General features: G+C 40.7%; 2 protein-coding genes across 3 annotated transcripts in view; one reads left to right on the top strand and one right to left on the bottom strand.

Moving 5' to 3' along the window:
* The window catches only part of chst11 (carbohydrate (chondroitin 4) sulfotransferase 11), an 88,999-nt gene extending 79,885 nt beyond the window's left edge, over positions 1-9,114 (top strand). For both annotated transcript variants that reach the window (XM_010736908.3, XM_010736907.3), the window contains exons 3-4: positions 1,674-1,903; positions 2,105-9,114. In XM_010736908.3, coding sequence (XP_010735210.1) covers positions 1,674-1,903; positions 2,105-2,729 — 855 coding nt within the window. In that variant the 3' untranslated portion in view covers positions 2,730-9,114. The remainder of the gene's footprint in view (positions 1-1,673; positions 1,904-2,104) is intronic.
* Positions 9,115-23,710: 14,596 nt separating this feature from the next.
* The window catches only part of slc41a2b (solute carrier family 41 member 2b), a 35,324-nt gene continuing 31,817 nt past the window's right edge, over positions 23,711-27,217 (bottom strand). The window contains exon 11 of the mRNA XM_010736905.3: positions 23,711-26,725. Coding sequence (XP_010735207.1) covers positions 26,540-26,725 — 186 coding nt within the window. The 3' untranslated portion in view covers positions 23,711-26,539. The remainder of the gene's footprint in view (positions 26,726-27,217) is intronic.

Here is a 27,217-nt window from a genome sequence, read left to right as displayed (position 1 = left end):
GCTTTATGTATTGCTTTGGTGTGAATTTGCAGTGGGAAAACAACCCTTCCCTCCACCTCTTCATCTTATTGATTTGTCATGGACATAAAGACAGAGAGCATGGACCTATGGCCTGTATCCCCACATGACTTATCCAACAGAGCTTCTTGAGAAAGTAACGGACTATGAAACATGCCTTTTACAGGCATGATTTCTCAGAAATACCTCTGATTTTAAAGTCAAGGGTTTCCTTTGTGACTGCTACACGACACGTGTGTTGTAATCAGATTTAAAAAGAGGTGTAAAAGATTGGTTTCCTCCGAGGCTTCTTGTAGCAAGCAGTGTGCGTGATGAATTGCCCACTTGGATGCATGAAGAGTGACTTCAAAAAGAAACACATACAAACTTCTTTGGTTAAGCTGTTTTCATGTATGGCGTTTGTTGGTGGTCCTTGAGTTATTTCAGCACTTCATGTCAGCAGCTCTCCCTCCCTCCCAGCCCTGGCCAGTGTTCCACTGAAAGGCCACACTTGTTGTGAGTGGGATGGAGCAGTAAAGATGCAGTCCACAGTACAATCAATTTAGATTCCACAAGGAATCCGGGGCCACTGCCCTGGAGGGGAATTCAGACCCAGAGGAAAAATAACCAAGAGGCATAAGAAAACATTCCTGCCCTTCAGATATGCAAAACCCCCAGGCTTCTCTCTGCTTTCAGACTCTTTCAGTTCCTCCCCAGCCTCCTCCTCCTTTCCCTCCTGCTAGGGTCCACTTCATCATAAGTGTCATGGTGAATATGAAATATGCCTGAGATGAATGATTGCTGACTGGATCTGTGCATATTGAAGACTCAATATCTGTAATATCCTGCAATATCATTATTTTCCTCCATACCCATGGACTAATCTCTCTCGCAGTCTGTGGAACGACTCAGATAGGGGAAAAAGATAGTCAATAAAGAGATGAGTATGATAATAAAGGCTGAGATTAATAACTCTCTCACTATCACTCTGCCTCTCTCTCTCTCTCTCTCTCTCTTAGTGTTTTGGTTCAGTTTCTTTCATTTTAGAGTGCTTTATTGGCACAGTGCATCCTTACACTGGAAATTATATAGTAACACATAAAGAATATAAAACATATCTAAAGACATCAAAGTTCTATAGAGAGAGTTAACAATTTTGTCACAAATCTGTGATCTGTAAAAAAAAAGCATTAATATAGAACAAAAGATTCACCTCAAAAACTAAACTTTTTTCCATATATGGCTATATTTTGTAATACACTTTCAGTGTACTGTGAAACCTAACCAATATAATTGGTTTTATATATTACACAGCATACCAAAGCAACTCACTTTGATGCCACAACTAGCTTCTACTAGCTTCTGCTTGGTTCATTAGTGACTATGTAAATCAGACATGTTGAAGTACAGTCGCTATGGTTACTTGGTTAACACCCTAAAACTGTGTATCTATCTATTCCTTGAATGAGCTACAAAATTATATTTTTATCAAAGCAAGAAATTATATTTATTTCATTTGCATTGTTAAACTGGCTAAGTGTGGTTTAACAAATGTTTAGAAAGTCAAATGTGTCAGATCTTCATATGCTATAGTTACCTCCTGCCTTTTGTTTACATTTCACCACAATGTCTCTTTCTCTCTCCCAATCCCTCTTTTTCTATCTTCCCCTGACTAGTCGGAGTTGTCCGGGGCAGCCGTCCTCCACCAGGCCAGGAGGGATCAGGTAGTAGATTCCTGTCGGGTCTACAGTGCATCCAGCCATAAGCGCAAAGTCCTGACACCCGGAGACCTCAAACACCTTGTTGTGGATGAGGATCATGAGCTTATCTACTGCTATGTCCCCAAGGTGGCCTGTACCAACTGGAAACGTGTCATGATGGTGCTCACAGGACGGGGCAAATACAGGTGAGTCTAGTGCCTCACAGATCGTTAAATAAACACCTAACACTCTCAGGTGCCATGTAATCCCTTTTTAAATGCATTGCTCCACGTACAGTATCCCTGCATGCCGCCCTCATTACACTGAAATCTTGTCATGATACAAGGACATGAAAGTATATCATTCGTTTGACTGTTCCTCACTGTCCTTGTGCCTTTTTTCCACAGTGACCCAATGGAAATACCTTCCAATGAAGCCCACATTCCCTCCAATTTGAAGACGTTGAACCAGTACAGTATTGCTGAGATCAACCACCGCCTCAAGAACTACCTCAAGTTCCTCTTTGTTCGTGAGCCTTTTGAGAGGCTGGTCTCCGCATACCGCAACAAGTTCACCCTAAAGTACAACTCATCCTTTCACAAGCGGTTTGGCACCCGTATCATCCGGCGCTACCGCAAGAATGCCACCCAGGACGCCCTGCTCAACGGGGCTGATGTCAAATTCAAAGAATTTGCTGAGTACCTGGTGGATCCGGCCACGCAACGTGATGGCCCACTCAACGAGCACTGGCAGACCGTCTACCAGCTTTGTCATCCATGTCACATCCACTATGACCTGGTGGGCAAGTACGAGACACTGGAAGATGACGCAAATTACGTGTTGAGGCTGGTGGGTGTTGGCGACTCCTTGCGCTTCCCGAGCTACGCCAAGTCCACTCGTACCACAGATGCCATGACAGCCCAGTTCTTCAGCAATATCAGCACTCAGCAGCAGATCCAACTCTACCAACTTTACAAGTTGGACTTCCTCATGTTCAACTACTCCACACCCAGCTACCTCCGGCTGGACTAATGGAGGACAGAGCTGGAACTCTGAGAATGGCTTCCTTCATTAGAGAGAGGCAACAAAATGAGTGAAGGGTGGAATTTTTTGGAAGCAAACTTGATTTTAAAAAAAACTGTCATACGCAGGTGTGGGGTCTGAATTAGACAGAAACAGGTGCTGAAAGAAAGAAAGGTAATGCGTGCTTCGCTGGGCATAAGGTGAATGATGTCCAGTCATCTCTGTGTGATACAGGGAAAGCTGATTGGATGAGAACGTGGGCTAAATGAACCAAACGCATGCAAAGACTAAAATGTGTGGGTGAAGCAGGTCTTCAAGGTGTTTTAAAAGGGGAACTTATCCTCAGAGGACGGACTTGAAGAGGGATTCTGATGATGTTCCCTATGTGTTTAAACAAACTGCTGACAAATTAGGCTGCTTCAGATTCTACAAAGCAAACAGCGGCCTCGCACGCGCCCTGACCCCAATGCATCGTGGGAGCTAAGCTTATCTCCTCCTCCCCCTGAATGGTAGAGAAACTCCGTCAAATTGTAAAACACAATTCATCTCCTTTGCTGTGCTATCACCGTAGTGTGTTAGCACCCATCACCCTTGCCCTCATCAGATTTATACATTTCAGAGGGAAACTGGCTCATCACCGACTTAAGGACGCCCTGTAATAGATGGCTACTGGCTACTGACTTCACTCCCAAGACCTCTACAACTGTAACTGTGGCAACACGGCCCTCAGCCAACAGTTGTAACTAAACAAGTTGTCACTGGTCTCTATTATTATGATGTTGGCAGAAGGGACCTTGTGTGTTACAACCTGAGAACCCTGTGAAAACAGAAAGTCTTGTTGCAAGCAGTAAAGTGTGGTAGAGCTTAATAAATCATTGCTTGAAACACCAAGCATCAACACGCTACAGGATGTGGTTAGAAAGGCACACGATGCTCCCACCTGAGTGGGTGCAGCAGCTGTGAGTGACAAGTTTAACCTGAAAGGAGAGAGACAGCCTGTGTGGTTGTGAAAGCACTGGATCTCATAACCCCGCTCTGCCGTGCCCCATCATGCCCGAACAGGGGCTCAGAGGACATAACCAGGGCATAGAGCCCCTACTTCACGACCAAACGTGTTTCAGTAAATTAAGATTATCCTTCTTGCTTATTTTTGTTTTTACTGTCTTATGAAGCATTGCTGCGAGCAGCAATAACAAAAGATTATTTAATTTGCTTTGTTGATTAAAGAGAGAAAGATGTTTTGGGTTTTTTTTTTCTTCCTGGGCTGATGTACATTTTAGGAAATTTCAAAAGTTGAACTATTGTTAAGAGTTTTGTTTTGTCATGTTGATTTATCCTTCACAACCTGCATCCGATACATTATTAATGCATCACAGCATTTTAATTTATAAATGGTGTACGGTACATTTCAGCCCATGGCTTTGTCCTTCTGTGTCTGAGATCATCAGATATTTATGGGTTCTTTTTCCATTTCCTGTTAAACATTTGGTGCCAAAATAGCTGTGAGAGACTCGGAGATCTACGCCTGGTGTTTGGTACACATCATTTTTCAATGTTTTTTTTATTTTTTTAATGCATTTCTTCGTTGCACTTGATTCTCATGCATTTGAGCTACTTCAATAATGACCATTTGTTTTTTTAAACCCCGACCTTTTGGAAGTTTAATAATAAACTACTTGGAACACCACCGCAAAGTAATTTTGGAAAACATACAGCTTTGCAATGCAAGAGTAATAGTCAGGTGTACTGTACCTTACTTGATAGCTCATACTGTAATTCCAGGTCCACTTCAACATAAGGTTGTGTCTAGTGACCCCATGTTAGCATAACTGATAGGTGTGCCAAAAGTTTTTAAATTATAGTTATAAATACATATTTCCTCCAGGACAAATTCTGGTGGATGTTTTAGCTGTAAACCTCTTCTTGTAGTTTTATTAATATTATTATTACTGTACATGTGTGCACATGCCTGTGTGTATGGGTTGTAATGAGAGAACAGCGTCATTCTTTTTTCATCCCCATGTAGACATTTTGCTCTAATAAAGGAGAAAAGCTACTGGCCTGGCCTGAAGCCTGGCTGTCCTCCTGCAGAAACAATGGCTGTATTCTCAGCACAGTCTCCTGCTGGGACAGGCACACAAATATACACACACACACACGGCTTGCACATTAGCACTCCTGCTGACGTTGATGCCACGCATCATCTTACTCAGCAGCTGAAAGCACCTCTCCACTTTAACACACTGACTGGGCCTCAGCTTAAACTGCTCATTTAACCTCCAGAATGGAAGACGGACATTACACAAAGGACCCCTTAGCCTGCAAACAAGCCATTTACAGACGCCTCTCTTCTCCAGGCTCTATTTTCTCCTCTCCCACCTCACTCCAAAAGTGGCCTCCTGCATAGAAAAAAAAACAAAAACAGAAGCAAGTCAGTGGCAATGATCCCTGCCGTCCCTGCAGGAAAAGGGCAGCCAGCTTAAGCAAACAGAGCTGGTAAAAAAATCCCTGAGCAGTGAGAGGCCCCAGCCTTGGACAAAAACAAGCAACCACATTTTGAGTACTTTTGTCCCTATTCTTAACTCCCCAGTCTACATAAATCCAGGACTGTTCACTGCCCAGTGTTTACTCCTACTCCTGTATGAGAGTTTATAATTTAAGTCAAGCCAACAGGTATATTTATGTTGTTTTCGGACGATGTCTATTGTTAGACTGAATTACATATTTGCTGTTTTTCTGAGGAGAAGTGGGTGATGTGATTTGTGCTTATATCTTTATTTTGTTATTTATGCACATTTGTATATATATATAACGCGTAGTGCAAATATCATTACCAATCAAAGAGAGTAAGTTCAACAATTTGGGAAATAGACACCTGGTAAGTTTGGTGAGAAGTTTAATACTGCTGTCATAAAAATATGGCGCTGCAGCCTAAAGCTGGTTGGCTTAGCTTAATTATGAAGACTGGAAACACAGAAAGCAAGCACGGGAAGCAAGTTGTACTTAGGCACAGCAAACTTGATATCATCAGCATGCTAACAAGCTCACGAAGCATTAAATCGCTGATGTGGAGCGGGATAAATGTTCACCATCCTGAATAAGTGTGTTAGCATGCTGATCTTTGTTAATATAATTCATCCTGTGGGGAGCAACTATAGCAACATTTTATGACATTCAGTCGATATTTGTTGAGTTACTTCGGTCTAGAACAAGGTGGTGGGTTAATTGACACTGTCACCTAAAAAAAGATCTGTCCCCCAGCACATCTTGAGTTCACTAATTGACATGTTATACTCTCCACAATCTTTATATTGAGCAGACATATGATATTACTCTTCTCATCCAAACAAATCAAGTCAAAATCAAATAGATGTATTTTGGTTCCTTTTTGGCACCAATTATGAAAATATATTTTACCAAAACTATTATAACATCATCAGCACAGAGGGACAAAGCCCGGATCAGTCTCTCTCATTCTCTGCCTGTTTCATCTCTCACATATCTACAGTCCCAGTGCGGGATGTTTTTGTACAATGTAGACATGATGTCATTCATACTGCTGTTGATTTTGAACTGTCATGTTTGGATCGATTCATTACTCTCGGCTGCCTCACACACATATATGTGCGCGCACCCACACACACGCATACACGCACACACACACACTGTTTGTGCGGTACTTTTGTTTCTCTGTGCCTTTCATTCACAGCAACACAGAGCTACTGCAAGATTCTGCTTTCTCTCTGTGGTCACCTGGGCCTTCATCTAAACTGACACACACACACACACACACACACACTCGTACACCTACAGTACAGGTAAGCATGTCCAACAGGGGACCTGAAAAATGTCCTCTTTTGGCATCCAGTCCCCTGTTGAATGTGTAAGAATGCCAAAGTCCACATTTAGATAGGTACGCAAGTGTACACACACAGACACATAGGCTACACACACACATACTGAGTTACTATTTGTTCCTTTTCTGAGTGTTCAACAAAAAATCCCCATGCTCGGCTGTTATAAGTTATCAGTATAATTATGAAATGATTGGGACCTCGGGTGAAAAGATTGTGTGAGGAAACAAACATCAGTGTACACTCTGCAACAGCAGCAAAAACACAAAATGGAACACATGCAGTAACACCATTGTGGATGTGTTATTTTACCTGGAGAGAACTCCATTCACACATTCATCCCCCTACATACTGACTGCGATATCACACAGTGAAGAACCTGCTGAGGCCCATGTGACTGCACTGGCATACAACAGAGAGCTTTCAGTTCATATTCACGAGTATATGTGGACACATCTGAATTGTTTTTTTTCTTTTTGTCTTTGTTCTTTGTTCTCAAACATGGAAAAAAAACAGACTGTAGATTCTTGATTTGATTCTCGTGTAATCAGCTTTTGAGATTCTTGACCTGCAGCCCATTGATCGTCTTTGCACTTGCTCTGTAAACAACAATTCACGTTCTCACAGAAGTCGTGTAAAGAAGCCTGCCTAAATGATTTCCTTTATTAAAACGTAGGCCTTTGGCAGTCACATGTAACAGTTATGATAACACTGTACGTCCCCAAAGCAACTGCTGAGATCACTGCCATGCCACCAATAAACCATTGTCATTGTACAAAGAAGCTATGGTGAAACTATGGTGAGCACTGTAGTTGAACTAAAAAGTTGGTCTGTAATAGTTTAAAACTTAAAGCTTTGTAGACAAAGAGAGTAAAGAATTTTTACTGGTATTTTTGTCATCTATGTGTAAAGTTAACAAGCTGAATTGATGGTTTGATGGCTGCTCAAAGTGTAGCCAATGGGCTAAAGTTTCAAATAGTATATGTACAGACTGTACAGCACCTTTTCGGTCTGTATACACTGATGGCAGAGGCTGCCATGCAAGGTAACAACTGGTCATCAGAAAACCACTAATCACATTCACACAGCCTAGTCGACCTGTACAGCTGTGTCACTGTCATGTATACCTGTCACCATTTTTTCAGTCATTATTCTCCATCTGATCAGTGGACAGTCTGCTCCACCTCCTGAGCTACAGCTGTCCTGTCATAAGGTTTGATTTGGCCCGCCAGATGTTGCCAGCACGAAATAATAATAATAATAATAATTAAAATTAACAAATTAATTTCAGATCCTAATCCTAATTAAATTGCTGTTTATGCTGTTTATTTTTTGTGAGGTAAAATCCTCTTTAAATATGTACAATCTCTAATTATTAACATTGGACTGACAGACACATTAGGATGTTGCTTTTGGCTTGTGGCCCGTCACAAAGTGTCAGTGTTGGCCTCCTCATCTAGTTAAACTGTCAGTTTGTTTTGGGTGTTCGTTTCCCCCATCAGATTTTGTTATAGCCATGTCGGCATGTCAGCAGGTCTTAGCAATTACTTTTATGAGTAGAGTGTCATCATAACGGAAAAATCAAAAGTCCTTTGATTATGTGTTCCAAGTTGTAATATGGTGAAACAGTCTTTGACGTGATCTCCTGCCCTTTTCAAAAGAGTTTTTTGTTGTTTACAGAACAAATGTGATGAACGTGCTCAGTGGAAGACATTTTCTTTTTTGTTAAATGTGTGTAGGCGGAGGTGGGCGGAAGGCTTATCACATTCTAACAGCATTTGTCCAAATGTGTCCACATTAGCGTGACTGTTGGCTCAGTGGGCCTGTCAGGATTCATGTGTCTCTGTGTTGCCCTTACATCTTGCATGTCCTCCTTCAGTGAGCAGAGGTCACACACCTTCTGGTCTCCTGAGTGTTTTCCAGCAGCTTCATTTTCTGCCAGATGGTGTGGATGCTGTGCTGCAACCTGTGCAGTAATGTGTGACCCTTTGAGGAATGAGTCCAAAATCAACCGTGTCTGTTACTGAATTTATACCATGTTATATGTACATGTGTATCGGACTGCCTCATGCGCTGTGACTGAGTGTGTGTGTCTTTGTGTGTGTGTGTGTGAGTGTGTGCGTGTGTTCTGTACCCACTCTGCCTTATTAGAGGGAACGTCTCAGAGGAAGGCGAGACTCTCATCCAAATAGGCGCCACTTATTTATTTATTTATTCTCAGACAACTACCCATACTTCTTCCTCGCTATTACCATGGCAACACGTCTAAACTCTCTGTATCTTTCTTTTCCTCTCGGGACAGCCTCTCGTTGTTTTGCTTTCAGGCATACTCAAATGTGAGTGTGGGAGAGCGGTGTCGATCCTCCAGCAGCACAACCTGCGGTTCATCTGTCTGATGTTTTCACAATAAAATGACACTGAAACTCTCAGCACCTCCCACTGCTTATGCTTATGTCCACGCAGCACTTGAACACACCATACAGAACAAAAATAAATAAAGCCATGAGTTTATCTCAATTTTCATAATTGCCTATATATTTCTGTCAGAATGGAAGATGATGATCAAGAGAGTAAAATACATTTTATTGTTAGTAGTAGTACACATGTTTATATATACTTACATATATATATATATATTAGATAGATATATATATCTATATATATTATATCTATATATATATCTATATATATATATCTATATATAGATATATATATATATATATGAAATGTGGTTTGATGGCTGCTCAAAGTGTACCAATGGGCTCGTTTCAAATAGTAAATGTACAGACTGTACAGCACCTTTTGGTCTGCATAATATGTATATATGTATATGTATATATATATATATATATAATATATATATAATTATATATATATATATATATATATATATATATATATATATAATAATCCACCTCAAAGTTATAATCCAGAAATTTCACTGGGATGGATTTGCTTCACAGGGTTCCCTGTGCCAGTCATCATCCTGGCTGAAGGACATTATGTCTCTCTGCTATCATCACCCCATCATTACCAGTCAGTGCCCTGTCCATGACTCCCTTTGGGTGAGCTCTAAATGGCTTCTATTTATAAGCTTTCACCCCTTTAAATTGATCTAATTGACAGGTTCTCTTGATGTATTAAACTGAAGCATCTGGTGTTCCAGGGGGAATGCGTTGTGTGCAAATATAGGCAAAATCACTCACTCACAATACCACAGACTCAGTGGTTTACTCTTTAATGAGCAGTGAATTTTTTTAAGGGCACTGTAAAGTGCATACATCTCACACTGTTCTATAGGAAATGAGCAGCTATTTTGGATACTAGCATACGAGGTATGTCCAGGAAGCATCATTAGTTAACTGTTTTAAAGCTGCATTGACTGAATTTATTGGCCACAACAAAACACAACACTGAAAAACCAAAATAATGAGCTACAAGAGGCTAAAGGTCCACAGAGCTGCAGACTCAGCTGATAATTCTCTGTGGGTTCAGGCCGAGCAAACAACGCCTTTCACAAAACATTTTCATCATTTTGTTATTATAAACATATTGATTAATGCAGTTTTATGTGTTGATTCAGCCAGAATACAAAAATAATTTTCTCACTTGAAACATCCATTTATGAAATCATAAAGAACTGAGTGTTTACTGTACACTGAGTGTGGGAGAGCGGTGTCGGTCCTCCAGCAGCGTGACCTGTGGTTTATCTGTCTGATGTTTCCACAATAAAATTACACTGAAACTCCCAACACCTCCCACTGCTTGTGCTTACGGTCCACGCAGCACTTGAACACACCATACAGAACAAAAATAAATCTATGAATTCTTCTCTTCTTCCATAATTACATCAAGAGGAAGAAATGCGTTTTATCTTTAGTATTGATACACAAACTGTCAGAATAATATAAATAAAAAACTTTTAGTTCAAGCAGAGGGACAATTATCTTTTTTTTTTTTTTTTTCACAGGCTTTCCTGTCAGTCAGTCATCATCCTGGCTGAAGGACATCATGTCTCTCTGCTCCCTGTGGGGAGCTTGGAAAGCTGCGTAGACATGATGCACATCAAAACACAACACTGACATGTTATCATCTAATGAAACTAGTAGAAAACCAAATAACGAGCTACAGGAGGCTAAAGGTCCATGGAGCTGCAGGCTTAGGTGATAATCTTCTGTGGGTTCATCACAGTGAGGAACACCTGTCACAATACATTCATTTGCTCCATTGTTATGATAAAAATATTGATTATATTCCATAAGTTAAGAACTGTGATTTTGGGTGAACTGACCCTTTAAAGCCTTTATATTTTGTATAGTTAAGTATGACACTTCTGGACTAGACTTACATAATTTACTTGAGTTATGTTTCAGTAGCAGTGTATTATACTGTAATATATTTACTATGTATTTTGGATTTAATGCACCTTATGTTATTGCCTTAAAATGAATTAATAAGACAAATTAAGATTAAATGGTACATTTTTTCTCAACAAAAAGCATGACAACAACTTTTGTCATCACTACCTAAATACATCTGATCAATCAGATATCATGGCACACAACCCTCTACGTAAAAGTCTTCTATCCTTCTATAGTATCACTCCGATAGGGCACTGTTGAGTAGATTTTAGCGTGATTTGTAGCCTCGAGTAGCCCGTCGTGTTCCTGCCTCTGATGCACCTGCTTGCTGTAAAGCCATGTCTCATTAAAACTACAGCAGCTGTGTTTGTATCTCAGCCTACATCTCTGTCCGACTCTGAGCCTTTACAGCCTCGCTGCAAAGACCACCGTCTCTGTCATTACGCCAACACTGTGCTCTGCTGCATTCAGAGGTTCCTTTCAAGTGGACCGTTTTAAAGAAAAGGCCCCGGGTCCAGAAACTACCACATGAAAACTGCAGAAAAAAAGAAAAAAGAGAAAGGCAGATTGCTCTCATTTGTGAGCAACGTAGATTTTTAGTGCTGTTAGTAAAAGATACAACCCACTGACTGACCTTCTCTGACCTCCACAAACAAACTGTGTGCCATAGCGTAGGGACTGCAGGCCAAATGTAACCCACCAACACAGTCGTTCCTGGTTTACAGTAAGTTCAACATAACTGTTGCATATTTTATAGACTTTTTCATGACATTTCAGTTTACTGGACAGTTTACAGAACAGAGAGTCAAGAGGCATGGGATGAAATGATGAAATATGTCCAAGCCCCTAGGCCAGATGTGTACTCTGGATGCTGTGGTTATTTACTGTTCATCTCTGGGCCAAACTGGATGCAATTCTGAGGACTGATTTGGTGAGAAGAGCTTTTGAGTTGAAACAGTGGAAGTCCTTAAAAATAATATACATATGAATGTGATCTCATATGAAATTTAGATGAACTGAAGGGGAACTTTGGTATTTTCAACCTGGATTGTATTAGATCTCCATATTCACATATTTTTGCATCAAAGTGACTAATGAGGGCATAATCATAATCCTTACTGCCGACTGCAAAATACATCCGTTAAAACTGCTTGTTTGACTGACCCAGATTGTTGAGATGGCTCCTGCTCCAGGCCTGAAAAACTACCTCCTCCCATTGGTCCAAAGGTGTTCCATGCTCCCAAGCCACCCAATTGAGCTTACTAGCTAACGGCAGCTACAGTCAGCAGCAGTTAATGGTTACTTTAGCAACATCAGCAAATTTCTTGTCCATCAGGGAACTGTAAACCACAGAGAGCTGAGGAAGAGCAACCAGAGGATATCAGAGCTAAAACCAAAAAACATAATCTCCATAAAATATGATTGGATGATTGTGAAGAGCAGCAGTCATACAGGGTGCAAAATGAGACTGATGATTGCAAAGTCAGTGTGGCATCAAAATGATTATTCTGACATTTGAATTAGGATTGCTGTGTCTGAAACAGTCCAGTCCGGCCCAAAGGTGTCTGAACTTTGTGTTATAAATCTCAAACGAACAGCTGAGCTTGTCTTGGCTTCCTGCTTATATCAAGAGGTACCTGAAACATCACACATTAATACAGTCATGAATCCAGGCTCAGTTTAGACCTTGGACCACCAGCCAGTTCTCACGGTCTGGGGGCAGCTGTGGTTCGGGTGGGTCATCCGTTGGTGGTTCAATTCTTAGCTCCTTTGGTCTCTTTATCGAAGTGCCCTTGAGCAAGACAGTCATAAATGCAGTTCATTTAATGTTTTAGCTCTTGGACTGAAATAGAACTTGTAAAAACATCTTTGAAATTTTCACAAAATAACATATTAGAGCCAGACCATTTTGAGACTGATACAGATTTTAGGGGGTAATGACCAATATGGGGCATGACATTGATTGTGCATGATACTCAGAAGGCTGCTTCTTAAACAAATAACTAACTGGACCTAAATATGTTACATCATTTAACATATACACTGTCAACCAATTTCATAAATAAATAAATAATATACTGTAGCTACATGAACATCAATACTGTATAGTAATTGTCTGTCAATTGTAGCTGAAAGCTGAAATTCTGTATCAAGAATAAATCAAAATAAAATAACTAGCTAAACAAGTGCTGTTTAGTAGATTAAAAGGTTAAATTAGTAGGTACCTCCCTCAAGATTGCACGGAAATATTTGAGTAAATGTACTTAGTTACATTACACCTCTGTTCTGGACTAGATCATGTATTCTGTACTCTATCAAGCTGTGTATGACATTAATGCAACATCTTTGTTCTTATTCCAGATCTGAAGCATCATTTCAGAAACATTCCTTGATTACTGAAGCATGTCATCTTTAACAATGTTTAGCTGTTAACAGCCACAAATATTATGGTTCACTGTGCCGAGTCAAGACATACTGTAAAGAGCGCCTCTGCTATAGACTTTCAACAACATTATCTGGTGGCTTCTGAGACTCCTCCACTGTGACAGTAGTATTGTACAGGGATGTTATTTATGTACTTTCCAGCACTGCATCTCTCCAACTCAGCAACAAAGTAACATGAAGTCAAACTTATAGGGTACTGTAGTGACAGCGATGGCCCACATTTCCCATCATGCCTTGCCTAAACGGTAAATGGACTGTACTAAGTATGAGCATCGATATCAATATATCTGCCATATCAGTTGATAATATTATGTTATATTAAATCGCTGCATGTGTCCTTCTGTAAACAAGACACACTAAAATGAAAGGAAGTTGCTGTTGTTGTTTTCATAGCCAACCCTAGTGCAACCAGCTGCCTAACGCCCACCTCCTCAGAAACCACTCAATTCAACACACACACACACGCAATTGGAGTTCCTCCTCCTGGCTGACCTTGTGGTCCCGTCTGAAATACACATTGCCCTTCCTACCCTCTCTAACTTGCACACCCTGTCATTAGAGGGAAGCCAACAGCAACTGGAGTGTATGTATGTGTGTGTATGTGTATGTGTGTGTGTGTGTGCGTGCGTCTGTGTGTGTTTTTCAGTGGAGGTTAAAAAAACACAAAAGCAGCTTTATAAAGAGGCAGGTTCCTTAAACAGACTGTTTGTCTTCACAAATGCAATTGTCATGACTTGACAAAAACGGATTGACCCAGACAGGCAGGTCACAGTGGTAAACCATCATAAATGTTTATTTTTAACCATAAATATACAAAAATCCAGATTCCATGTGATACAAATTTCATATCTATTGTTCAGTTTTAGATAATATTCATACGTTTCCTAATATTACAAAATGTTATATATTACAGTATATAACGTGGGTGAATCACTACTTTAGTTCAATGTGTCTGTGTGGAAACAATTCATATGAGCTTTGAAGCAGGTCTGCCTGTTCATAAGGAGAAAATTAATTCCAAATGTGTTTTTGATTTAACTGGTTAGCTACAAAATCCACAGTGCTTGTTTTGTGCATTAATGAATTTTTCAGAATTGAATCTTTTTCTTTAATGAGGCTCCAGTCACCAAATCAACTCAAATTCCTTCTTTGTGTTTCCCCAGAGAGAAAGTTGAGCAGCAGTGGAGGGACAATAACAAAAAGAGAATTTTGAACTAAAAAGTTTGTAACCTTGTTTATCTGAAATTAATATGAGGCTCCAGTCATCAGATTTCCTCTTTGTGTTTCCCTGTTGAGCTACAGTAGAGAGTTAGTAACAAAATGAGAATTTTGAACAAAACAGACCAACTTTGAAAGATATCTACTTGATTTGACCCACTACGTCCACTGAAGCTCCATATTAGCCTGACAAATATGTTCATTCATGTTTTCATCAGTGTATAAAGACCTGAAAATAGTCTAACTGATGATCCGATAGAAGTTTCCCTGCGTCTTCAGGGACAGAGAGGAGATAATTCTTCTGTACCATGCAGAGGAATTCGAGTACGAGGGTGACACTGTTGTTTTCATGCCTAATTATCACAGATAACATCAGATTTACTAAGGTTTCTGATTCAGGTTTCTCATGACTGGGATAAGCAGCCTTGTCACAACAACCCTTTGCTTCTTTACACCGAACCATACAAAGGGGCACAACGACACCAGCAACGTTATTCTAGCAGCTGGGAAATAACACCCGGGAGGTCCTGAGAAGCTACAGAAGCTTTATTCACTGACAAACTGTATGTTTAACACCAGATGGACAACTTCGCTAAACCACCGTCACTTTCTGACACTGTTCCACTTCATCACACGCTCACTACGCACATGTGTGTCCCATGATACCATTTCACCCTTTTACGCAGATGTTGATTTGACCCTGTTATTACTGCCACTGCTTGCTCAGAGGCGGAACAACAATGATCTGCCCCATCGTTAAGCCTTTTATACAGAACAGGAGGCGAAATAACAGCACAGTCCCTCCTTGGCCAAGCAATGTAAAAGGGGATAATGTTACAGGTCCTTGTTAACACCAGTAACTTTTGATTCTCAACCCTACTTCCCTAACCCGCAAGCAACTGCTGTGTGTGTGTTCTGAAAGAAAAACCAAGTAAGCAATGATTTTCACTGCCATTGAGCAAGGCAATTTCTCCACAGCTGCTGTACGATAAAAAGCTGTCAATCCCCAAGTGTTAGGGAGGGTTCTGCTATAAAACATGATGCATGCTTCGTTCATTTTTCGTCCATAAAGATGAAGAAGTTTTGACAGGCTATCCAAACTGAATGGATTGCCTGATGTAATGATAAATCACCCACTGATTTATGCAAATGATGACATTTAGAGTTGAGGGCTAAATGAATAGAATAGAGTTAGACCGCTCCGCTCACATCTCAGGCATTTTACATCCTGAGGGTTAATGTTGTATGTAATGTCGTAAAAATGTCTTCTGTCATCAGGAGGGAGAATTTATAGTCTATGGTGGCCTGTTGGTCAGAGGGACTGGGCTTTTAACTAAAGGGAAACCAGTTACTCATTCACCCTGCTCAATCCATGAATCCACTGAATCACCACCAAACAGAAGTCACTGAAGCTAAATATCAAAGATGTGGTAGTGCCTGTGGGCTTGGTCACACCAGGATTTATATAACAAAATCAAGAAATCTCAGGATTCCCACACAGAGATTACAGAGGTTAGAGTCGTAGTGTAGAGTTCTAATTAGGTGAACTATGCACACATTTTCATAGATAGTGCTGACCCTTAAGAGAATGAAGAGACCTTTTGGAGAGTCCAAAATGGAAGAAGCTATCATGTTGTGGTTTGTACCATCCAGAATGATATTATGCTCTGCTGGAGTTCCACAAAAGAGGAATGGATGGTAGAAAAGTTGATGGATGAAACACATTTCCTTTAGTGCAAGTACTCTGTCATGCTGTCAACAAGCTTGCAGAGCCACCTATTTTGCAAAGACATGCAAACGATTTTTGTTAAAACGATTCATCCTGAGAAAGAACACTTAGGATTCATCCTCTACGAGCAATGAGAGCTGTTCAGTCCATCTAATAGGTGTTTATATATTAACTATATAAGTAACTCTGACCTGCTGGTGGAAAGGTCAGGGGTTTACCAAAGGTATTAGTGTTCATCCTCTGAGGACCATGCAGCAAATATCATGACAATCCATATATTAGTTGCTTTGTTCACTAGAAAACAAAAATATTAACCTCATGGTGACGCAAGAGGAAAAGTGAGAGGATCGTCAAAGTCATTTGGATTCATTCTCTGGGGACCATGAATGTACAGAATGTCATGGATAGTGGACCAGCCTAGTAGCTGATGATGCTTTTGTGTGACTGAAATGTATAATGTATTTCTTCAAAATGGTATTCCATGTTATTTTTGAGCCTATGATCGTTTTACAGCCTCATGTACTGTTCTGAATGTGACCTCTGACGTGCCTACAGGAGGGAAGCAATGAAAGTCCTCCTGAGGGTATAGCAAACTACATTTACTTTCCAGTCAGGACAAGCAACATGTTGAAATAACAAGGTTATTGATGGTTATAGAATGGTTTTGTTGGGTTAGACCTGCTTTTATGACTCTTTGCTGGCCATGAATTAAATTTCTGTCAGAATCCCCCAGCAGCAGATCTGCAAACACATGCTGTTTGTCAGGCTGGGTACGAGGGTGGGCAGGTAGATATACAGCATGAATAATTACTCTGTAAGCTATAATATGCAGTGTTTCACCTTCAGGCTGCACTGTACATGCCACTCATCCTGATGAGCTGTCTGCACTGAGACAGTTTCCAGCTTGAGGCTGAGCTAAAGACACCACAGGCACTGGACAAACAGATGGGGAGAGCAGCCGATCGTCACTAAAGTTAAAGCATGGAAAGAAGTACAGGATGTGTTGGATCACAATTTGGCTTTCTTTTATGAGCACTTTCTTTTTCTTCTTTATCTGTTACAGATAGGAAAGTATGTGATCACTGCTAGAGATGTTCACAGGTCCATCAGATTCAACACATGACCTGGGACACATACACATTTATACAGATTTTATACATCTGGGTTAGGTCCATGCTATTACTGCTGGTCCAGGGTCAGTTTCAAGAGGACCTGGCCATGATCAGACAGTGCTGATCATGATGGAATTACTGTGTGTGTGTGTGTGTGTGTGTGTGTGTGTGTGTGTGTGTGAGAGAGAGATAGAAAATTAGCAATGCCTTAGCAGCAATGGCAGCAAATGAGCAATTGTTATATTGGTATACAGTTTATTATATATTATATTATACAGTTCAAAAGGGTAAACTGTCGAAGTTTTCTTTTTTTATGCTTGACGCAACAAAATTACAAAGATGATTCCTAATTAGTTGTGTTTGTCATCCGTGATTGAATAAGCAAGTCGACTTTTAAACTTAAATAATTAGTGGATTATCCATTCAACAACTTTCTGGGCAGGAAGATGGGTTTTATGCATTAAGGATGCTAATGTTACATTAGGTAACTTCAACCTTAACATAAACTTATAGCCTTCAGTTGTGAAATCTGTGGGATCATGTTTGCATCTCCTGACCAGGTTTGGATTTGACATATCTTGGTTTTGTCTGGTCTGGATCCCAGATTTCAAATAACAAATGAGTCTGGTTTGTGTCCAGGTCAGGGTCTGGCATTTAGGGTTCTGTATGAGTCTAAGTCACAGCTTTAAAATAATAGATGAGTCTGGTTTGAGTCCAAGTTTGGCATTTGGGATCCATGTCCCAGCTTTCAAATAATAGACAGGTCTGGTTCTGTTCCAGGTAGTACATTTCTGTGTCTTTTTAGGGTTCAAGCACACATTTTTAGACTTGTGTAGACCTCTAGCTTGTGTGTCATGAAAAGTGGTGACAGCTGATGTAATGATCCATCAGTGCTGACGTGTTTTGCTAAAGCCCAGTCGTGGCTGAGTGGAGGGTGAAGGACAGTTTTTCTCTGGACTCAAGCAATGACATGTGAGGTTTAGAGAAAACTCTGTCAGTTTGCCTGAAATGTGTCATCACTCTGTGTGCCTCTTTGGCGATGGGCAATTAGTGTGTCTATGGTGTCCACCGGGTGGCACACACATAGTTGTGAATCTGGCCACAGAGTAAAGGCTGTCCACCTCCTCCTGCTGTCTCGGTTTGGGTTTGGTGCCAAATGAGATTTATAACCACCTAAATAAAGACGGATTGACCGGCGTTTCACTCCAAGAGCGCTGAGCACCCACCACAGGCTGAGTCATCTGTCCTGGGTAACAGCGCTATCGATCTTTTCCTGTCGAAACTACAGTTAGTGTCAGTGTAAAAGATAGAGGACGCTGGTGGGGTGCAGAGGTCACAGTGTCACATCCAGGACTACTACCAGCTGTCTCTGGGTTTTTTTTCTGAGAAATGACTCAACATTTAAGACAGTGGGATGTTGCCTGTGTGAGAAACAACCCTTTAAAGAGAACGAGAACTATAGGTCAGAGCAGATCAACGTAAGAGCAGAGTATGAACAGTCTGACTCCAGAGGAATGTCACCCTAAGGTGCCAGGAATCTCTCTGTTTACCCTTAAAAAACACAACCTTCCCATCAATCTGATATCAAATATGTGGCAGTTGTAGCTTTTTTGATTTGACACTTAAAAAAACACATTTTTTTCGTAAATAACAAACAATAGTACAGCTACAAGAGAAAAAAATCACCCACTTTATATGTGTAAAAGCCACCGTGACCCGATCAGTCCTCCCTGTCAACTCTTCAGTGAACTGTCTCAAGGATAACAGCGTCCATCTGGTCAGTGAGAGCCAGGTAAGTCCTGCTGTCTGTTGATGGTGATTATGTGATGCAATATTGAGCAACCCACCAACAACAGTGATGTGGTAGTAGGTAGTGTCTTTGGCAACTGTTATGAGAAAAGATATTTGAATTTATGTGGAGAAGTCAGCGTGACCCGGTCAGTCCTCCCTGCTTAATTTTCCATGATTTAATCCACTGGGAGTCATTTCAAAATGATGAGCACCCCTGCACTAGTTAAAGACAGAACAGGAGCTCTGGGATACTATGGGGTCTAGAAAAAGAATCTTGTACAGTAGAAACGAATATTACATTTATATTCAGTCTATCTTTGTCTCTTCCCAAAATTCATAATGTGTGTTTTAACAAATCAGCATTTCCTTCCTCATTCAACATTTACAAATCTGGTGTTTTTAATTATTTTATACTGTGATTTCACAACCATGTTTACTCACAGTTATCTTCTTCACCGCCTTTGTTGGTGCATTGCTGTGTTTTTTCCCTTCTTTGTATCACCATCAACTGCAGATCAGTGGAATAGCATGAAGCCAGCAGCGGGAATATGTATCACGTTAACCCTGCATCCTGTCAAAAACTTCACAGAGAACTGTTAAGATTTTTTTTATGTAACACAGGTTAGGATGATGTCTGGCACTAACTCACAATTTACTAGACAACACAAACACAATTAATAATTGGATGAGAAAATCAGGCCAGCGTTAAGAGCAAGAGACATGATATTATAAAATAAGAAGGGAAGTAATATCTATATATAATATATCTATTATATTATATTATATATATATATATATATATATATATATATAAAGTGATTGATAGAATTAAAGTATAACACTATATAAATGTAAAATTAGGATTGTGAAAAAGTGACTGTGTGAAGAGTGAAGAGTATGCATAAGTATTGAGAAGTAGCATTATATAACAATTGTAATAAATGTGTATAAATATACTATATACGTATATATACATGTACTACACACTATATAAATGAGAAAGTGAGGATTGTGTGTAAAAATGAGAGAATTATGACTATAAAAACACTTCATAAATGTAATATATTTTAATCTGTGTATATACAGAAGTAAAATATCAGTCCTGTGTGTAAAATCAGATTTTACTGTCTGTCCTCACTACTCTTCCAATAAACAACTTCATACACTGTCCATCAGAGAGACATTGTCTTAATGTTTATATGTATAGTGAAAGGCAACACTGGAATAGTATGAAAAGCTTGACGTCATAGCCCCCTCCTGACTACATCACATTCCCTATCCGATGACAAGAACTCTGTGTGTGTCTTTGTAGTCTCTATGCTTTGTGTCGTATGAACAGGGATCGCTCACCTTTGTCTGTCTGTCCTCAGAGGCGCTCATGGTGTTACACTTTGTTGTATACAAGAGAAAAGTGATGGAAACCTCCTCCCACTGTGACACTTTCAGAGAATTTGATAAGCGCTTCACTTGAAACACACTAAGGCTTTGCGAGCTGACGGCCTCCTGCACAGCATTAGAGTGATTATGTGAAATCTCCAGCAAGACTATATAACACAATGTAACACTACCCTCACAAAGCTCTCTTTCAAACCTTTCTTATTTTATGGTGCAGTTTAAGGTCCCCTGGTTTTAGTGTGACACGCTGTTTAAACATGTCTGAGCACCTCGGCGTGACTGGCAAGAAATCTGTTTTCAATTACGCTGTGTATGAAAATCTATTGTTTTTCCTGAGCACCGCTGGTAGCTGCTGGGGGGTTTCATGAGCTGGCTGTGAGTTACCACCAAATCTGTCAGTACCCCTCCTCTGTCTGGAGACTCAATTTGAACATACTGCTAATAGCCCCAAGGGTGGCTGGATGGGTGACGAAGGGGGTTTAGGTTTCACAGGCCCTCTGGTCCTGTCTGGGTCACTGCTGGTGACTCAGGAGAGTGTATGCACCCCCCAAAACTTCCTGTCTGGATTTATCAAACTAGCTTGAGTGACCTTGTTAAAAATGAACCGTCTAGACGTTAACAGAGGTGCATTGTTAAACACAATACGCGTTTACACACTGACTGAAATATCATATGTTCCTACTCAAATAAAATCACTACCGCCTGGCATGTGTTATTTACTGATCAGATAATAAAGGTATTTTTAGATGCCCCGCTGTTGTTATTCAATATTCAAACCTCCTCCCATAAAAAAAGTCCTTGATCTAAAGAGCACAACTGATTCTCTAAGCCAGGAAGACAATCCATAAGCATGAATAATCTATATCCACCGTCTTTGACTTTGATCACATGAGAGGTAAGAAAATCAATTTGACGATGTTGAAAAGTTGTGTGGGGCTTTGCAATGTTTCTCTCCATGTTGAAAGAAATATGGGAAATCCACTGGTGATACAAGGCAGGACTTTGAATTTAGACCATGCTCAAGGTCTCTAAGTACCTCATCTTCTTTTGATCCTTTCACTGCCTCTTTCTGTTTCCAAGGAAGTCACACCTAGTGACATCCAACTTTGAAGTTGTATCTTATTTCCATGCTGACATGTTAGCTTGGCTGCTTGCATGAGATGCCACACAATCGCAGAGACATCAATGCTTTTATCAGCTTGTGAGCTTGTTTCCTTATCAGCTGCAGAGAATCGATTCTGGGGCTACTTCTAAAGGAAACTTTGATGTTCTGTGGTTACGTCTCCAGAGAGATGCTTCACTCTGCCAAATTAGCGAGCCGATCAGTCGTCATCGAAAATGGCAGCTGTCACGCTAATGATCCATCACGAATGAAGAACTAAAATAGACACAGATGCCTGTAGGCAGGATTTCAGGAGTCCATGCCTGTCTCTGATCCACGCTTCACGTCTTATTTAAAAAAATATAAATATATATTTTACTCTTTCAGTTAACAGTTCAGTTCTATTTTCTGTAAAAATTCTCCTGTAATGACGTAATTTCACAAAATTCCAAAAGTCTGTTTCAAAGCTGCCTCCACACTGCCTGAATACTGGTGGAGAAATACTGACTTCTTTCTTTATAGTGCTGGGTATCAGATCTTATGGAGCCTCTGAAGTCCTGACAAGTCATAAGAAGAGAGGGACGGGGTGGGACTGAGCAAGTGCCACTCATTTGAAAGATGGATGAATTAATAATATGTATGAATAAAATAAAATACGATCTCAGAGCAGAATCACTTCTCATCAAGTCAAACATGGAGAAGAGAAATGACGGCGATTAGCTAACTTATGTTCAGACAAAGTCCAACTAACCCTCCAGCAATGTGTACTTCCTGACCACGTACTCCAAAAAGAAAAAAAGTATTTTAGTATTTTACTATCTTCCACCCTTGATGCGGTGGCACTCTTTAGACTCCCAGTCTACTTTTGGAGACTACAGGAACCACAAGGAACCCAGCGTTCTGCGAGCATGTGTTCTAGAGGAACTATGAGCTCTTTAAGACATGATAGCGCCTGACCATGAAGAGCTTTGTAGGAAAGCAGTAGGATTTTATATTCTATTCTAGATGTAACAGGTAGCCAATGTAAAAAAAAAGCAGTCCTTGAAATTTGTTTTATGTGGACGTTAAAGGACACGGATAAGGGATGTCAAACGGCAACATTAAAGGACGGTCACGGATCAGAACTCTCAAATATGCCCTCCCATCGGTAAACAGCTCTGGGTCAGAGGAGAATCTGGTGTGAATCTGTGTTTATTCCTGAAAAAGCTCCTGCTTTGCTTCCAGGTCTCTCCTCAACAACTCCCCTGTGCTGTTGAGGCCAGGGTCAGCTTGCAGGAGCTTTGTTCCTCTCTACTTCTGCATCCTCATTTTGGACTAAAGGAAGACAGTCACTCACTAGGCATAAGTGGTATTATAAAAATGTCAAGCAAAAAAGTTTAGCTGAAATTTAAACTTTGGCCTCAATGCAATACAACACAATTATGTAAGAATGCCACATTTTCACTCTTTATCTCAATTGTTATATTATACACCGAGTACTGCCAGCACATGATGTAACAGAACCACTGAAGTCATTTTAAAATGCCAAACATCTCCATCATTCTCTTGAGTGTGAGTGGACGGACCTTCTTCCATTAGACTGTTTTTGTTCTACGATAGCTTCATTCCCACAAAACTGAAACTCAACATCAGCTTTAACAGGCAGACATGAGCTTCTGGATGTGTTGTTGTTAGTCGTATGTGTGGTTTTCTCAAACACAGAGGTCAATAGAAGAGGATGAGCGTTGCCTGGACATGTTGTCATGGAGACCGTCAGAGAACATAGATGATTTCTACGGCTTATTTCACTGTTGGTTTCAATCAGAACTCCTGCCCTTCCTTCCTGGCTCAGTATCTAAGCTTTCAACTGCTGCACTGAGAGCTCACGTGGCGGCTGTCTTTCTCTTTCAGTGCAGTGATTACTGATTTACGCCCATGTGGGTAAGAGGACAGCTACTTGTCAGCTAAACCCTTCAGTGAAAATAACCAGAAATGAGATGCTTCTCAATTCAAAAGACATTTATTTAGACATTTTCGGCCCATGTGAGCCACAAAAGCAAACGCAAATGTTTCATACCAAAAGGAAATGATCCCACTTTGTACCAAATTGATGGCATCCTGTAGATGCTGACAACTGTAAATAATTTCATGTCTGTGATTAAAAAGTCGGATATCTCATTTTGGAATAAAACTCTCTCTCAAAAATACAATAGTCGTCGTTGAGTAGTAGTAGTAGTAGTTGAGAGTACAAAAGGAAAATCATTGCACAGTTTTAAAACGCTGTAGAAACTTAATTGCATTCATGGCATGACAGAAAAATACCTTGGTAACCAGTGAGTCTCAAGAGGCACATATGGGAGTTGAAGAGAGCCGCTGGCTACGTTCACATGCACACAGTATGCAGCTGAATGATCAGATTAAAAACGTGATCAAAGGTTTGATTTTGAAGTGAGATGTTATTTCTCCTGCGGTCAGAGGGAATCATTTAATAATCAGGGTGCTTCATCTGGATCAATGTCCTCTGATCGTATCTAAACATGACATCCTCTGAAAAAGGGAACAAAATCGAGCAGAAATCTGACATTTGATCAGGTTGGGTTTAAACTGATTAGTCAAACGTGAGCAGAAAATCTGACTAATCTGAAAGGAAAACCGATTCATTGTGTCCATGCATACATGCATCCGTGAACAGCACATAATTAGCAAACATCCACCGGAACCCCTCCACAACCAGACCCCCTCACCGAGGATAACACAGTGGACAAACAAACAGAGGAAATGAGAGTGAAGGCCTTCGTGGTTTGTTTTACAGAGAAGTGCTGTTAACATTTACAGAATGTAACAGGAGGCAGAAAATGTGAATGACTGCAAAGAAAGAAGGAACACAAAAAGGCTCCTAGCTACGACGCCTGCCGAGCTTTCTGTTCTCACAGCCACATGTAGTTTGAGGAGAATGATGGCAAATTTACTTACTGATGGCCAAAAAAACTGATGTTAAAGCTGCCAGTCTTTGTCAGTAAGCTGTCAACCTTACCAGTTAATAATCCATGTAAAAGACATGTAACACTAAATAAAGAAACATCATTGTTCTTGTATTGCAGTGTGGAGCTGGTCATATTGTTATTTGAGTGAAGCAAAAAATGGAAGTTCAGTTATTTCTTTCCAACATAACCATCATTTTGGGATGAGGCCTAACCAGTGTGTGAAGTAATGGTACCTTGGGTAATGCTGCTCAGGTTTGTGGACTGTAGAGCACGACAGAACTGCTAACCTTTTGATCTGTTTGATTAGCTGCCTCTGGGTCAAGTGTGATGTTGTCGTGCAATGTGATGCATCTCAGTATAAAGTAAACGCTGATAGCAACCGGGGACAGCTTTCCACCCGGTGGGGAACTTTAATGTTATCTGTGAACTTATTAAGTAATGCAAGTTAATGAAATGAATGCTCAGTTATTACTGTAGGTAGCTAGTTAGTCAGTCATGCTAACGATTGCAGCTTATAGTAGATCAGATAAACACACTTATTCCATTACTGACCCTCACTCCGAGTACCACTGCAAACTACAGCTCCATGCATGCCCCCCTTCAACACGTGGCTTGTTGCACAGACCTAACATACTTTGTTACAGTTGCTACGTTATGATTGGACAGTTGCTCTTCAATGGAAGGGTTTAGCAAGAGGTCAGTTAAGGCCACAAACTGGTACCATGGTACTTGGTTTGATTATTTTGTCTATGCTCCTGTGCACGTTATTCACTTTAAAAATGCCGGGTTAATGCATGCGACAAAGCAGTTCATTCTGCCTTAGACAACTGACCTATCTCTCAGTGTGAATGAAATGAAATGAAATGTATGTATCCACCCTGTGATTCATATCAACAGATTTGAATGGGTTGTTCCTTGTCCCATGCTACACCCTACCACCAAGTTTCATAAATATCAGGCCAGTCTCTTTAGAGGAGCTTATAAAGACTGTTTTACTTGTGGACAAAGGCTGGGAATGCCTGTTTCAAGATCCTGTTATTAAAATGGGAAAAAAGTTGAAAAGATTTCAGCCTTATTGTTGTGGAGAACATTGTGGGAAAATACTGAAATAGGAAAATTATAACTGTACTGTATGGATAGAGCACATACTGTACTAAGCCTGGACACCAAAAACGACAAAAAACAAAAAAAAGGTAGACAGAAAAAAATTTGGACTTCGTACCATCGACACAAATTCTCCCTTTTAACTGTTGGTCTGGTGCGGGTAGACCTGCTAACATGGCAGTTCAAAGTGTGTGTTCACAAGCTGACCATGGACAAACTGTCCTGTCTCCACCCCAGCAGTCTCTGTGTCCATCCTCCGACTTGATGGAGCAAAGCAGTTATACAAAAGGCGGGTAACAAATCTTTGTGGGTTGTAAATCGGCAAAATATCTACCTGCCCAAGAGACTCTTTTGTCTTTTAGTCCTCTGACATTAGAGCAGATCACCTTGCCAACAGCAGCAAGGTTTCCTCAGCAATGTGGTTGGTGGCTAGTGTTTTCCTGCTTCTTTGAACAAGACCAGCAATCTGATATGCAAGTGCTTTGGTGCAAACTATGCAGATCACAATCTGTACTGAGAACAGTCTAAATTTATGGAATATAATGTCTTTTGGGTGTAGAAAATAAAGCCAGGAGCAGAAAATAGTTTTCAAGCCATCGTGTGGTTTAAGTGAAGTGAAGCAGAGGAATGTGCTGGTCGGCCAAAGAGAACAACCGCATTCCCACAAGGCTTAGGGGCGTGAGAAGTCGGATGGCAAACAGCAGGTTTCCCGGTTCCTGCCGATGCCTTACTTTTAAAGGCCTCCTCAGTCGCCCACGTCGCTGTCCTGGTCTCCTATGACCCACAGGAAGTGGAAGCTGAGTGCCAGCAGGGCGGTGCCCAACAGGTCACCCAGAGCTGTCAGGTAAGGGATGGAAAAACTGTCCGGATCTTTGCCACTCCGCCACATGGAGTGTACCATCCAGTCTGCTATGGACAACAGCAGCAACACCTGGAAGAGAAAGAAGGTGGACGATTAGACCGCCATTTCATAAAATTCCTGATATCCTTTCTCTCCGAAAGAACAGCCTTACAACCTGGGGGAGCAAAGAGCAGGAGTTGATTTATCCATTTTAAACTTTTGATTATCAAAGTCTAATTCATAAATCAGAGGAATCGTTTGACCTGACTCTCACATACACACAACTTCACATCATCTGATTTTGAGAAACCGTTTTCTGTATGTAAGACTGCATGACAGACATACCACGATCACACCACAGCTATAACCCTCCGTGCTGTGACAGAGCCTGGGTAATCTCACACATGTTCACAACATAGACAGTATAAATATGGTCATGTCTGTGACTTCACCCACAGGTCTCTGAAAGGCCGTCGTGAAGCTCAGTGTCTTGGCAGTCTTACCTCTGCCCCCCCCCTGGCTAATCTAAAAATGAGCATAGGTGGACCTGAGGTGGGCTGAAGGGAGCCTGGCTGCTCAAAC

The sequence above is a fragment of the Larimichthys crocea genome, chromosome XX (genome assembly GCF_000972845.2).
Source record: "Larimichthys crocea isolate SSNF chromosome XX, L_crocea_2.0, whole genome shotgun sequence".
NCBI classification, from domain to species: Eukaryota; Metazoa; Chordata; class Actinopteri; family Sciaenidae; genus Larimichthys; species Larimichthys crocea.
Note: the sequence above shows the minus strand (reverse complement) of the source record. Positions and strands in the feature narration are given on the sequence as shown.